Source organism: Puma concolor, chromosome D3, assembly GCF_028749965.1.
Source record: "Puma concolor isolate L17-30 chromosome D3, mPumCon1.1.hap2, whole genome shotgun sequence".
In the NCBI taxonomy this organism is placed as follows: domain Eukaryota; kingdom Metazoa; phylum Chordata; class Mammalia; order Carnivora; family Felidae; genus Puma; species Puma concolor.
The window spans coordinates 11373937-11387560 of record NC_141678.1 but is presented as its reverse complement, the minus strand read 5'-3'; the positions used below and the strand labels follow the sequence as shown (position 1 = coordinate 11387560).

Sequence of the window (13624 nt, the reverse complement as noted above, 5' to 3'; positions counted from 1 at the left end):
ACATTTTCTTGGGTCCCTCGCTTCCTCCAGTTCTCCAGGGCACTGTGGCCCAAGAAAAATTAAGAATCTTCTTCAGCGCTCTGTAGTCATGGTAGTGCGTTCACGAATCCACAGCTCTGTGCCAGATCTGGGGGAGGCTGGCAGAGCGGATCTCTGAATAAATACGCAAGACCAGGTCACGAGAAGTGCTTGGATGGAAATAAAGCAGGCATCGTGATGGGCAGAGAGGGTTACTTTACATCGTGTGAGGGAGGCCTCTCTGAGGATGTGACCATTGAGCTGATCGCTAATTGACAAGAAGGAGTCAGCTACACAAAGATCTAGAGGGGAAGCAGTCTAGGAGGAATACACAGCATGTGCAAAGGGTCTGAGGCAGGGACTCTGAGGTAGGTATGAGCTTAGTATGTTTGAGAGGCAGAAAGAGGCCATTGCGGCTGGAGTGGACCGTGTGTGGGCCCAGATCTTGTCAGCCTTTTAAGGACTGTGGAGTCCAGTGTAAAGGCAGTGAGATTCTGTCAGAAGGCTTGGAGCACTTTGGGGAAGGGACTGGTTTACGCTTCTGGACGGTCTCTCCCGCTGCTGTGCAGAGAGTGGATGACAGCGGGGCAGGTGAGAAACCACGGAGTCGTCCAGGCAGGAAAGGGTGTTGGCCTGGGTCGGGCGGAGGCAGGGAAGATGAGGACAAGGGGACTAGGCTCTGAGGTGTTAGGACAGGGACTCCACACAGAACGGGACCTCCTGCTGGGCCCGAAGTGCAGGATCAGATCAGGCGCCTGGAGCAGGAGGGGGCTATGGGCTCCTCCCCCGGGAGGCAGGCCTCTGCCCGAGACCGCGTCCTCCGCACTCTTCCCCGATGCCGCACATCCCAGGCCCTTTGGTGGCTTTGCGGGCAGGGAGCAGTGCCCTCCCTTCTTTCTGCGGACCCACTCGTTCCCTGCCGTCTTTGCTGACCCCTCGTTCTGCAGGCCGAGCGCTCCTGACCGTGCCTGCAGGTCAGGCTTCTAGACCCAAGTCCCTGGAAGAGCTTCAGGGGGTCCAGGGACCCTTTTAAGCCATATTCCGGATGTCCTGTGTCTGTGCGCACCGGACAAAGAGGGCCTGGCCTGAGGCCAGGTGGCGTGAAGGTGAAGGAGAGCTGAATCGGGCCACGTGCACGGGAGCCTGCTCACCTTACCCGGCTCTCGCTCTCTCTCTCTGGCAGGTGCCCCTGGGCCAGGCACGGCTGGGCTGTTCTCAGGGTGGGAAGGGCGCCCACAGGGGGCCCCCGCCCTGTCCCAGCAGAACTTCTGGCACAGGAGGGAGGCCCTGGGGGGTATAGGAAATGTAACCGGGCGCTTAGTTCATCTGATGGTTTTTGTAGGATTTTGATGACCTTGCCCTTGGCTCAGGGCAGCTTCCCGAAGGGCCGAGTTGGATTTGGGTGGGATGACGGGGAGGTAACGCCTCCGGGGCCTCCGCTCTCTTGGAAGGCTCTGCTGTCTACCAGGGCTGCATATCCAGACACCCTTGGGGGCCGGTGGGCAGCGTGAGGGAGTGAGGGGGCAGCATCACCCAGAGCAAAAGCTGGACACTCGTGCGCTGTCGAGAGGGCGGCCGCTTCTTAGCTTCAGCCAGTTACGCCTCGTGGGGCGCCTCTCTGGCGTTTGATTTGTGTGTTGTTTTTCAAAGAGACACTGGCAGTCCAACTTTGTCATCGGGTGCCGCGTAGGCATTTAGCTGGCATCGGCTCTGCACGTCCAGTGGTCCATTCTCTGCCACGTAATGCAAGATTCTGTCAAACTCCACCTTGCATGTGTTGCGTTCCGTACCTCCCTGTGTGCGTACATGTGTGCACGTTGCCACAAAGAATCGTTTACACAGAACTACCCGTGCTATATCTTATGGGAGACGTAAGGGATTGTCGAGGGTAATTTTGCTAATACTCCAGTTTTGCCTTAAGGGACCCCCGTGAGAGCCTAGCTTTCACTACACCTCCTCTGCGGTTTAGAATTTTTTTTTTTTTAAGCACACAGTCTAGCCTGAACTCTTGCTGCAAGCCGGACCAAAGGGGCTTGCTTTGCCTAAAAATGCTTACAAACGATGGAAAATTCGGTGCCCCTTGATTGGCATAAAGGCCAAGGCCCACGCATGGCTCAAGAGGGCATTGGAAGGCTGGGTCTGTGTGACCACCAGCTGCTGTCTGGGCTCGGCCTGAGCCACTTCTCTGTCCTTGATTCCAGCTGGCCCCGCTGCCCGGGGATAGTCCCCCCTCTGAAGTTTCCTTTCCTCTCCGCTGACGCCCGCTCTGTTGGAGAGCAGCGGGGTGGGCAAGTGTTGCTGGGGAGACAGGGTGACAAGCTGTGTGGTCTTATCTCTTAGGGTCACATCGTGGACGGCCACAAGCTGGAAGTGAGGATCTCGGAACGAGCCACGAAGTGAGTCTTCATTGCCCCCTCTCTGCTCTCCTCCGGTCCTTTCTGCTCTGGGGCTGGTGTATCGTCTTCCTGATTAAGGTGACGTCCCATTTGCCAGCTCCGAGGCCCATTTCTGAGATGAACTGGGACCACTCCAGTCCTTTGAATAAATATTTAATGCACATTTGTCGTAATATGAGGAGCAGGAGCGGGAGGAACCAGCACATTCTGCTCATCTTGGTGTTATAAATAAACCAACAAAGAATTGCCAGTTGCTGGTGCTCTGGACGAGCCAGAGAAGCGATAAAACCTTGATGTCCAGTTTTATAGGGCTTTCTTTCCTGGAGCTGGACACCGGAGCCCAGAGACAGCCTCCGGTTAATTTGAAAGAGATTCAGTCAGTGTTAAGAGTTGGAGACTGACCAATCTGCCCGGTGACCAGTTTCCTGAAGTAGTGTTTTAGTTTTTGGGTTTTTTAAAAAATATTTTTGGGGGGGCAGAGCACAAGCGGGAGAAGGGCAGAGAAAAGGGGGGACGGAGGCTCTGAAGCAGGCTCTGCGCCGACAGGCTGACAGCACAGAGCCCAAGGTGGGGCTCGAACCCACGCCCCGTGAGATCATGACCTGAGCTGAAGTCGGACACTTAACTGACTGAGCCACCCAGGCGCCCCGTAAGATTTAGTTTTGTGCCTACGCTTCTACCCGCTTGCATGTGTAAATGAGCCGATAGGCCTGAGGTGCCCCAAACAGTGCCCAGCACGTGACGTGCCCAGCGCGAGTGTTGTTTTTATTGTCATTGTCATGATCGTCTACCAGCCCCGGGCGATGAAGTAACCGCCTCTAACAGTCCTAGGGCTGGTTTAAGATCTCTCTTTGGTAGTTTTCAGCAAGTTGGGCATTTGTTGTGGTCGTTGAGCAGATTGGCTGTTGCTGCCTGGCCTCCAGCTGCTGCTTTTTCTTCCTTCTCTCTGTTTTCAATGCTACTTGGGAATCCAGCCCTCAGCCACCTCTGGTATTGTGCGCCCACCCGGTCTGTGCCGTGGGAGCATCCTCGGGGAGAAGGCCCGGTACGGGAAGGGCTCCTGAGCTGGGATGGAACAGTGAGCACCAGGCATTGAGCCCCACGGCCTCGGGTTCTAGTCTAGGAGCTGTGTGACCTTGGGTGGCTGACTTTGCCTATGAATTAGTATGTGCTAACTAGAGGTTGTGCATGAAGCCTCTAGGACATGCTTTGCACATGAGTACTCAGCCAACAGTGGCAGTCTGTCTTTTCCGTTCCCCGTCTCAAAGGAGTCAAGCTAAAGTCACCTCACGAGCTTTCAGTCCCTCGCCAGTGTTGGTTTAGTCATCCTTTTATTCAACAAACAAATTACGGAAAGCCCACTGTGTACCAGATACTCTGCCCAGGTGCCAGGAATGGGGTTTCCTGGTGGTGTTCACGGTCTAGGGCAGCGTAATTGATAGAACCTTCTACAATAGTGGGATTCTTCGATCATGTTCCACATCTGTGCTGTCCAATATGGCAGCCACTTGCTCATGTGGCATTTGAACACGTAAAGGTGGGGAGTACAGTTGTGTTAGTCATCTGTTGCTGTGTAACAGAGTATCCCAAACAGCTTAAAACAGCAAACACTTATTATTTCACCGTTTCCGAAGTCAGGAACTTGGGAACAGTTTAGCTGGGTACTTCTGTCTCCAGGTCTCTCAGGAGGTTTTGTTGGTCAGGGCTGCAGTCTCATCTGAAGGCTCCTCTGGGGCTAAAGGATCTGCTTCCAAAATGGCGCCCGCACATGGCTGTGGGCAGGAGACCTCAGTTCCTCACCACGCTGGCCTCTCCCTGGGATTGCATGAGGGTCTTTACAGCACCACAGCCCATTTTCCACTGAGCGAGTGATCCAAAGGACAGCAGGAAGGAAGCGGCAGTGTCGTTTATGACCTGGTCTCAGAAGTCACCATTGCTTCGGTCTTCTACTGGTCACGCAGACCTGCCTGATGGAGCACGGGAGGGGACTGCCCAAGGGCGTGAATACCGAGAGGCAGGGATCTCTGGGGACCATCTTGGAGGCTGGCTATCCCAGCAACTGGAGAGTTGAGTTTTGAATTTTGTTGCTTTAACGTAGACTTAACCGGCCGTATGTGGTTTGAGGCTACCATATTGGACAGCACAGTAAAGGGAAACATGAACGATATGTAATACGCGGTCAGGTGGTGGTGAGTGCCAGAAAGGAAAGCAAAACTGGGGGTGGGGGAGGGGGGTGTTGCTGCTTTAATGGGGATACCTAGGGAGGGCCTTCGAGGAGGTGACGTGAAGCACATCTGAGAGAAGTGAGGCAACACGGTCGTCTTTATGACAACAGCTGCCATTTATTGAATGTTTGGCACATGGGGGGCACCACGCAGGGTCTGACAGGCCCTCAAACGGTATGACGAGGCCAGCACTCTTTTTAGGCCCATTCCGCACTTGAGGAGGCTGAGGCCCGGAGAAGCCAAATTACCTGCCCAAGATCACTCAGCTCCTATGCAACCCACTTGGCTTCCACACCCTGATCGTTCACTCCCCACTCACGACCCCGCGTCGCTTTGACGCAGTGGCAGGTTGCCCAGGGCGAGCAGGGGCACAGGTGAAGTGGGAGGGCATTAGAGATGGCCTTGCGCCCCGGGATGAGCTTCTGCTCCCACCCCTGGCCCGTCTTCAGGGCTAGCAACTGCTCCAGGCCTGTGGGCGAGGCTCTTGGGGCGTGTACTGGAAAGTCTCACGTAAGACCTTTGGGCCATCCGGGGTCTTTCCACATCTGGAAGGAGACAGTAGAGACCGGATGGGGTGAGGAGCTGGCCTCACCCTTCTCAGGGTTCCTCTCGCCAGTCCCTGATAGCCCCCGCGTCTCTCAGACGACGGGCAGGAGAGACCTAAGGGCGGGTGTGCTGACCGGGTGTCCACCGCCATCTTGAGAGGAAGATGGCTATGCTCCGAATCACCCAGGGGAGACCGCCTTCCCCCTTTTCATCTCTGCCTCATCCACCCCAACTCCTTGAATCTCTCACCTGCCAAGAACATCAGCTCTTGGAGGGAGGGTGAGGGGGTTAGCGTAGGCCAGCAGCTGCCCACACCCCAGATAACTCGAACCTTCTCCCCTAATCGTCTAGGCCAGCTCTGACGTCCGCTCGGAAGAAACAAGTGCCCAGAAAGCAGACGACCTCAAAGATCCTGGTGCGCAACATCCCCTTCCAGGCCGACAGCCGGGAGATCCGAGAGCTCTTCAGGTGAGCAGCTCTCCTTCTGTCCACCGGTTGGCATGTGGTGGGGGGGAGCCTGCTGGAGCCTTGGCAGGTGGCCTTCGGGTCCTTGATGGCTCCACCACAGGCCGGCCCGGTGGTCTTTCAAAGGTCATCTTTTGGCCGCCTTTGATTTATCTCTCTTGAACTCATGCGCCGTGAGCACTATGCAGAGAGAACTCGAAACAGCCAGGCCTCCTCCTCCAGAGGTGAGACAGAAAGAGAGGGCGGCTGGTGTTCTCTGTCCCCACCCGCAGCAGGATGGGGCGGGGGCCCTGGTGGCCGAGGCTCAGCATCTGTCTGAAACTCTTCTGGCCAAGTCATTCCTCTGGGTTTAGCCAGCGGCTCTCCACCCCGGTGGTGTTTTCGAGTCACCCGGTGACTTTCATAAACATACCTTTGCTCAGGCCCTGCCCCCGTGGAGTTGGATTCTGTTGGTCGGGGGTGGGGCCCAGACATTGGTGTTGTGATCAAAGCTCCACTGGGGATTCTACTGTCCACCCAGAGTTGGGCACCACTGTCTACGTTGCTGTCTACGGAGAGAGACTGTTTTGAAATATGGATGAATCCCCTGAATAAATAGTGCAGTCCGGCAACAGATGCCAGCATAGGGTCAGAAACGCTAGGCACTGGGACCTGGAAGGACAGGCGGGGGGCGAGGTACTGACAGCAGGAAGGCCAGTGGTGATGCTGTGCAGGAAGGCAGATTGAATCAGACCAGTTTCCCTATGTTTTGAAAGAAAAACCGGCATTCCAGATTGTTAGGGGGAGTAAGCTGGCAACTAATTTACTTTCTAAAATACAAACAGTGCAGGACAAAGTCTGGCTGTGGCCAGATGGAGCCCAAGGGCCACCACTTTGCAACCCCTGTGCTAACGCGTTACACCGTTCGGCCTTGCAGATTAGTTAGGTACCATCTAGAAGCAAGCCCTGGATCAAACATCTTTACGAACGGGCGTAACAGGAAGACGTTTAAAGCCAAGACCCTCCCCGGGTGTGGGATGCTGGGTGGCCCAGGGAGAGACAGTCTCGCCCTCGGAGTGTAACGGCAGGTGGACCAGATCGCCGGGGGCTCCCGGGCCTGCAGGACCCAGAGAGCTATGTCCCTGTTTGAATTATCAGTTGGCATCTTACTGATTAGATCACCTCACTGAAGTCAACTGTGGATGCAAAATATAAATCCCATATTTGGGGGACTAGACAGAAGTACCTTTGGGTGAATCTACCTCTTCGCTCTCTCACCCGATTTAAAGAGTAGGGAACCATTTACGGGATTTGCTTCAAAACTCCTTCTCACCTCCGCCCTCCTCACCTCCGTTCTAAATTGTATGCTGAACGTGCTGTTCGTTAACAGACGTGGTTTTGCTGGCTCTGGTGCAGACGCCGTTTTCGGACGAGTGGGGTCTTAGCTGTGATCCCAGGTCCCCTGCGTGGCAGTAACAGCCTGGTGAGGTGGGGTCACGACCTGGGGGGACGTTTTCCATTTCCCTGCACCCAGGGAGAGGAGTACGCATCCTCAGCCTCGCACGCCGCTCGTTTTAACGGGCTCCTGCTTGTGAAAGAGAGTCCAATTTAAGACCTGCCAGATCAAAACAGGATTGCCGCAGACAGCACGTGTTGATCAGGAAATAGCATCCCGCCGAAATGACAGTTCCACTTGGTGCCGCAGCCTGTTTGGGGTGACACTTACCCAGGGAAACAAAAGATCCGCTCGGAAAGGGAAGAGCGCTTTGTTTGATCTCTCGTTTTATATTTATTTTGCGGAGACAGGGAATTAGCGTCCACGGAACGTAATTATGCGCGGTGTCTCTTCCCCCTGCCATTGTTCCAATGGTAGCTTTCGCCAGCCCTTGGAAACGGAAAGCCACCGCGGAGGGCTCACCTTGCTTTGTTGTGCTCTGGGGCTGGGGGGGTTGAGGCCGTTCCCGGTGGCGGGCGGCAGGGGGCGCTGTGAGCCTTCTCAGGGGGGACTCCGCTCGTCCTGGAAACCACAGACCCAATTTCAGACAAAGCCAGCGGCCGGCAAAGGTCAGAGCCAGGGGAGGATTTCGGGGCTTTAGGGGAACCAGTCTGGTCCATTTTGCAGGCGGGTTTTGCGGGCTTGTCCTGCCGGGTGCGATCAAGAATCCCAGCTCGCTCCGATGGGGCCCTCGCCGTGTGTTGGGCCCCAGCTGCGCGTCTGCCCCGTGCAGCGTCTCCTTTAAGCTGCGTAACCGCCGTGTGGAGGAGGGAGGCTGTTTGTTACCTGTTTTGCACCCGGAAGGATGCTGGAGACCTGGGCAGATAAAGCGTCCTGCTCAGAACCTGCAGCTGAGCCAGGACTGGGATTTCAGCAGTCTGACCCAGAGCCGTGGCTCGGAACCGCTGCTCTCTGCAGCCTGTCGTCCTCCTCCCGGGTCCAGAAGGACACTGCCCCCTAGATCACGGCAGTGGCACCATTGTCCCGCGAATGTGTCGTTCGCACCAGCCCCGGGCCTAGGTGTCGGGCCGGCAGCTGGTTCAGGAGAGACGGGCGCCTCCCCCCGAGGAGTTCACTGGGGAGGACCAGGGAGCAAAGCGACGGCAGCAGTTGGACAGTGATGCTCCTGTGGCACGCGGGAGTGAGCGTAGGGCCGCGGGAAAGCACGGTCATGTTCTCAAGCGCACCTGCTGGGGGGCGGTAGCTTGCCCACTCTCCCCGGCCTCCCGGGGCCCTGCATGTGACCCTGGGGCAGCACCTGCTGCCCCCCCTTCCTGGGGGCCCCCAGCCGTGCAGGGAGTTCCCCCCCACCACCACCCCGCAGCCCCTTGAATCCAGTACCCTGAGGCACTGCGGATCCGGATCCCTATGGGATCATCATCTGGGACGGTTCGCGGCCGGCCCTTCAGAAAAGTCAGAGTGGACACAGCAGTGTCCCCCCTGCCACCTTTTTGGGCCTCCGCTTCCCCTGGCACCAGGTGACAGCAGCCCTGCTGATAGCATTTGGGGTAATTTATGACGACGCTACGGCAAGAACATGTTTGTTACCGTGAAGTATAGTTTCCGAGCCCGACCTCTGTGCCAGGCTCTGCATTATTACAGGTCCGTTTCCCACGGAGTGGTGTTGCCTCCGTTTCCCAGGGAGGAAATGGGCTCCCCGGCTCCAGATCCCGCCACTGGGCCATCTGCCAGCCCCACCGGCACCCAGCAGCTCCGGCACCACGTGACCGCCTCGTGGGCTGTTGGAAGGGTTAAATGAGCATCTGCTTATGGAGAGCGTAATACAGGGCCTGGGACGGAGTAGGTGGTTAATAAACATTAGCGCCGGTTGTCAAATAGCACGAAACTGGGGACGCCAGGCTTTGAACCCAGGGCCGGTCTGACTCTCGACAGAGCTGATGTCTTCGATGGCACTGCAGACCCTTGACGGTCCCCTGTGGCATTTTCTTACTGGTTCGCCTCCTTTCCCTGAGTCTGCCTTCCTGCCTGGTGATCCTCTCCCCCTCCAGCTGGCCCTGGGCCAGAGAGAGTCAGTACTGGGGGACGGACACTGGCCTCTCTACTCCGTAAGGGACACACGGAAGACAAATGGGGATCCTCCAGACCATGCAAGCATGTGCTGGCACGCAGGGACCAGACTCCTCACCCCACAGCCAGAGCGGGGGTGAACGCGGCCCCCGGCTCACCCTGTGGTGTGCACAGCCTTAAACTAGCATCCGTTCCGGAAGAGGAAGGGTGTAGACTGGCTTCCCTTCCTGTCTGGGTTTGCTCTGGCGGAGGTAGGTGTGTGTGCACGTGTATGTGTGTGGGCAAAGCCTGGATTTGAAGGTCCCTGGGACAGAGGGTGGTTCTGAGAACAGCCCCACAGATAGGGCCTAAGTCTGAACCCCAATTGAAGCAGGTGCTCAGGGCCCCCCCGCCTTAGGCGTAAGTGCATATGCGGAGCCAAGGGATTTGACGGACGGGTCGTGTTCCCACCCGAGTTTCTTTTTTTTTTTTTTTTTAATTTTTTTTTTTTTTCAACATTTATTTATTTTTAGGACAGAGAGAGACAGAGCATGAACAGGGGAGGGGCAGAGAGAGAGGGAGACACAGAATCGGAAACAGGCTCCAGGCTCTGAGCCATCAGCCCAGAGCCTGATGCGGGGCTCGAACTCACGGACCGCGAGATCGTGACCTGGCTGAAGTCGGACGCTTAACCGACTGCGCCACCCAGGCGCCCCCCCCACCCGAGTTTCAAGCGATGGCCCCGAGTTAGCACCACCCTGGAGAACGAGGTGGTGATGCTCTCAGCACCCAGGAGGCGTGGGGCACCGGGCCGGCCACATCTCAGGCGCCCGTGTCATCGGTGCATCTTCACTGTGGCCCGGTGTGCTGCAGCTCTTGGACCCGTCTCCTGGGGCCCAGAGAGGAACAGGGGCTGTTTCTAGCAGGACCTTGGCTCGCCCGTTTCTTCTGTACCCAATGGGCGGCCTTGGTTTGAGCGTGGGTTCTGGAAGGCAGTGATCCTCTGGGAAGGAGGTCGTATAAACACGGCTGGCTTTGGGAGCACGTGACCCGTGTGGCCCCGTGTGGGTGTTCAGTGTCCCTTTCCCCCACCCCAGACTGTAATCTTGGACACTCTGGTCGCTGCTGTGTCTACGGGTCCCTGGTACATAGAGGGTGCTCAATAAATGTTTGCTAAGCACATAGGTGAGCGTTTGCTAAGCGCACAGGTCCAACTGCGCCAAGCCTTTCTCGTTGGAATCCTGAGGGAAAGGGTATGTGAGGCACAGAGAGGTTAGGGAGTTTGCCCAGGGCCACACAGCTCTGCAGTGGCACTGCCTGGTCTCCCCCACTTTGGAGCCCCTCCTACCCCCTTGAAACTGTCCCCAAGGGCCAGGGATGTTGGGTGGGAGCTGCTGGCGGAAGTGCTGCCTCAGGTGAGCTGGGGCAGCGGCTACGGGCTACAGGTGAAGAGAGCTTTTCATCTGAGCCTCTTTTTTTTCCCCCGCTTTTTGGTGATTTTGTACTCAGAGGTGTGAACCACCTGCTAGGAGTGTGAATGGGTGAGCTCCCAACAGGTGTCTGGAGGCCTTAATTACACAGCTTGCGTCTCCTGTCCGCACTGCACCTGTTGCGCCCGCTTTGTGGACGGGGTCCGTTGTCCCTGGCCTCTCTCCTCCTCATTTCCTCTCGCAGTGACCGTGACCGTGGAGGGAGGGCTGCGGAACAGTGCGCCTGCCAAGTTCCCCTGACCTCCTCCCTCACCCGGGCAAGGGATCACTGCCTGATGGGCTCCTGGTTGTCAGCAGTAACTTTCCCGAAAGCAGGGAGCCAGGATCCCTGTAGTCTGCTCTTCTCGGAGGTTCTGGACGGATGGGGCCTCTTCCTGTTCACCAGGCTCCACGGGGGAGGAGCTCTGTTAAGGCAGCCTTGGGGTCGGAGAAAGGGCGTGGGGGAGAGAGGAAACCTCCCTTCGGAAAGGGAGGGGGTAAGGAGGCTGTCTCTCCCCACGTAGGTCATCCCCCCCCCCCACACACACACAGCCCTCCAGGGAGCCCCTAGATGGAGGCCACCACGTCCCTCATCCAGATCCGGCCACACTCCTTCCTTCTCACACCGTCTGGCCGCTTTCACACCCCGCAGCAGCAGAACTGAGTAGCTGCGTCTCAGACCTAGTGACCCGCGAGCCTGTAAAATACTGACTGTCCGGCCCTTTATGGGGTAAGTTTGCTGATCCCTAGACTAAGCTAACCACAGGACTTGCGCGGAGATGGGGCACGCCCTAGAGGTTTGGGGCATTGTCTTCTAGTATTAATTACCCAGACGTGGTATTTTCTTCTTCCGCTTTTGATAAAACACGGAGACCTTACAGGTAGAGCTGTAGCCCAGTTGGCCCCCGTTGGCCCCCGTTGAGCTTGAGACATGAGGCCCCAGAGAGCTGCTGTGTTCACCTCTGCAGCCCACCTCCTCGCTCTGACCTGTTTTCTCATCGGGGCACCCCTGCTCCTCCTGGTCTGCCAAGGTCTTTGTGGTTTGTTTTAAGAGTACTTTTTAGAGCAGTTTCAGGTTTAGAACCCCACTGAGAGGAAGGGACAGAGTTTGCGTAGGCCTCCTGCCCCCACCCACGTAGCCTCCCCCATCATCAACACCCCCCACCAGAGTGGCAAATTTCTTATATTCTCTGAACGTCCGTTGACACATCATTATCACCCCAAGTCTGTGGTTTGCATTAGGGTTCATTCTTAATGGTATATGTTCAGGGCATTTGAACAAATGTGTAATAACGTATATTTGTCATTGTAGTGTCATAGACACTGTTTTCACCGCCCTAAAAGTCCTCTGTGGTCTGCCCGTTCATCCCTCCCTTCCCCTTTGCTGAGGTTTCGAAGGGTGGTGTGAACGCATTCATTCATTTATTGATTCATGCGTTCTTAACTGAGCTGGGAGCACCAGCCATTAAATTCAGGGCCCACCCAGATCTAGTATGACCTCCCCTTACCTTGATCACATCTGCAAAGACCCTATTTCCAATAAGATCCTATCCACAAGCTCTGGCAGACATGAATTTGGGGGGCACGTTTCGCCCAGTACAGGGTGTCTTAAGCGGGGTGGTCAGGAGAGCCTTCTCTGAGGAGGGGACCTTCTCGTGGGGACCTGTGGCTATGAAGGGGTGAGCTGCATATAGACGTAGGGGTGGCAGGGGCTGTGCCCCCGGTGGGAATGAGCCTGGCCCTGGAGGGGAACGGGCAGGGTGAGCAGAGGGACGATGCTGAGATGAGAAGAGTGGACGGGGCACGATCTTGTAGGCCATGATGAGGGCTGTGGATGGTCGTTCAACTTGTTACTCAAGTGTGACCAGCGGCCAGCTCAAGAAACAGGACAAGAGCGTGCCCGGTGCCCCCTTCCAGTCACCGCCCCACCCACTCGCTGCCCACCACTGTCCTGACTTCTAAAAACATGTATTTGTGCTGCCTGTTTTTGGTTTTTTGTGTAAATGGCATCATCACGTATACACTTTTGGTGTCGGTCCTGTCTGCTCAGCATCTTTCATTGTGAGATCCTTCTGTGTTTTAATGTTACCATGATTTGTTCATCCTCAGTGTTGTATGGTGTTCCATCGTGTGAATATGTTGAAATACGCTTATCCATTTTCCTGATGAGCACTTGGGTAGTGTTCAGGTTTTTGGCTGTTTCCGATAAAGAACGCTTCTGCGAGCATCCTCGCATATGGCTCTGGTGACCCCGTGCACACGTTCCTGTAGGGTGTCCGTGCGGGAGTAGAATTGCTGGGTCACAGGATGTGCACATTTCAGCTCTAGTAAATCTCTCTATCGGGTTTCCAAAGAAACTGTCAGTTTGCATAAACTGTCAGTTTGAATGATCCAATTGCCCCGGGTCCTTGCCAACACTTGGTAGTGTCTTTCTCTCTTAGCCATTCTGGTGGGTGTATAATGGCATCGTTGTATCGTGGTTTTAAATTTTTTTTTTTTTCAACGTTTATTTATTTTTGGGACAGAGAGAGACAGAGCATGAACGGGGGAGGGGCAGAGAGAGAGGGAGACACAGAATCGGAAACAGGCTCCAGGCTCTGAGCCATCAGCCCAGAGCCTGACGCGGGGCTCGAACTCACGGACCGCGAGATCGTGACCTGGCTGAAGTCGGACGCTTAACCGACTGCGCCACCCAGGCGCCCCTGTATCGTGGTTTTAATTTGTACTTCCTTGGTAGCTAAGGAAGTCGGATGTTTTGTCATGTGCTTGTGAGCATGTGGTCTACTCTTGTGGAATGCCTGTTCAAGTCTTCTGCCCATTTTTCTAAAAATCGGGTTGTCTCATTTTTTTCTTATGTTTCTAATTAACTTCTTACATAACTTTTTGTATTTTGGTTTCAAGTCCTAGGGTGGGTATATGGTTGCCAGCCCCTCACTCTCCCGTTCTATGGGTTTCTTAATGGTGTCCTTTGATGAGCAGAGGGCTCTTAATTTTAACGTTGTCCGCCATTTTCTACCTTCGTGG

General features: G+C 55.7%; 1 protein-coding gene across 3 annotated transcripts in view; it reads left to right on the top strand.

Moving 5' to 3' along the window:
- The window catches only part of RBM19 (RNA binding motif protein 19), a 153044-nt gene that overhangs the window by 42704 nt on the left and 96716 nt on the right, over nt 1–13624 (top strand). For all 3 annotated transcript variants that reach the window (XM_086681764.1, XM_086681765.1, XM_086681766.1), the window contains exons 20-21: nt 2359–2414; nt 5537–5653. In XM_086681764.1, the coding sequence (XP_086537890.1) occupies nt 2359–2414; nt 5537–5653 (173 nt within the window). The remainder of the gene's footprint in view (nt 1–2358; nt 2415–5536; nt 5654–13624) is intronic.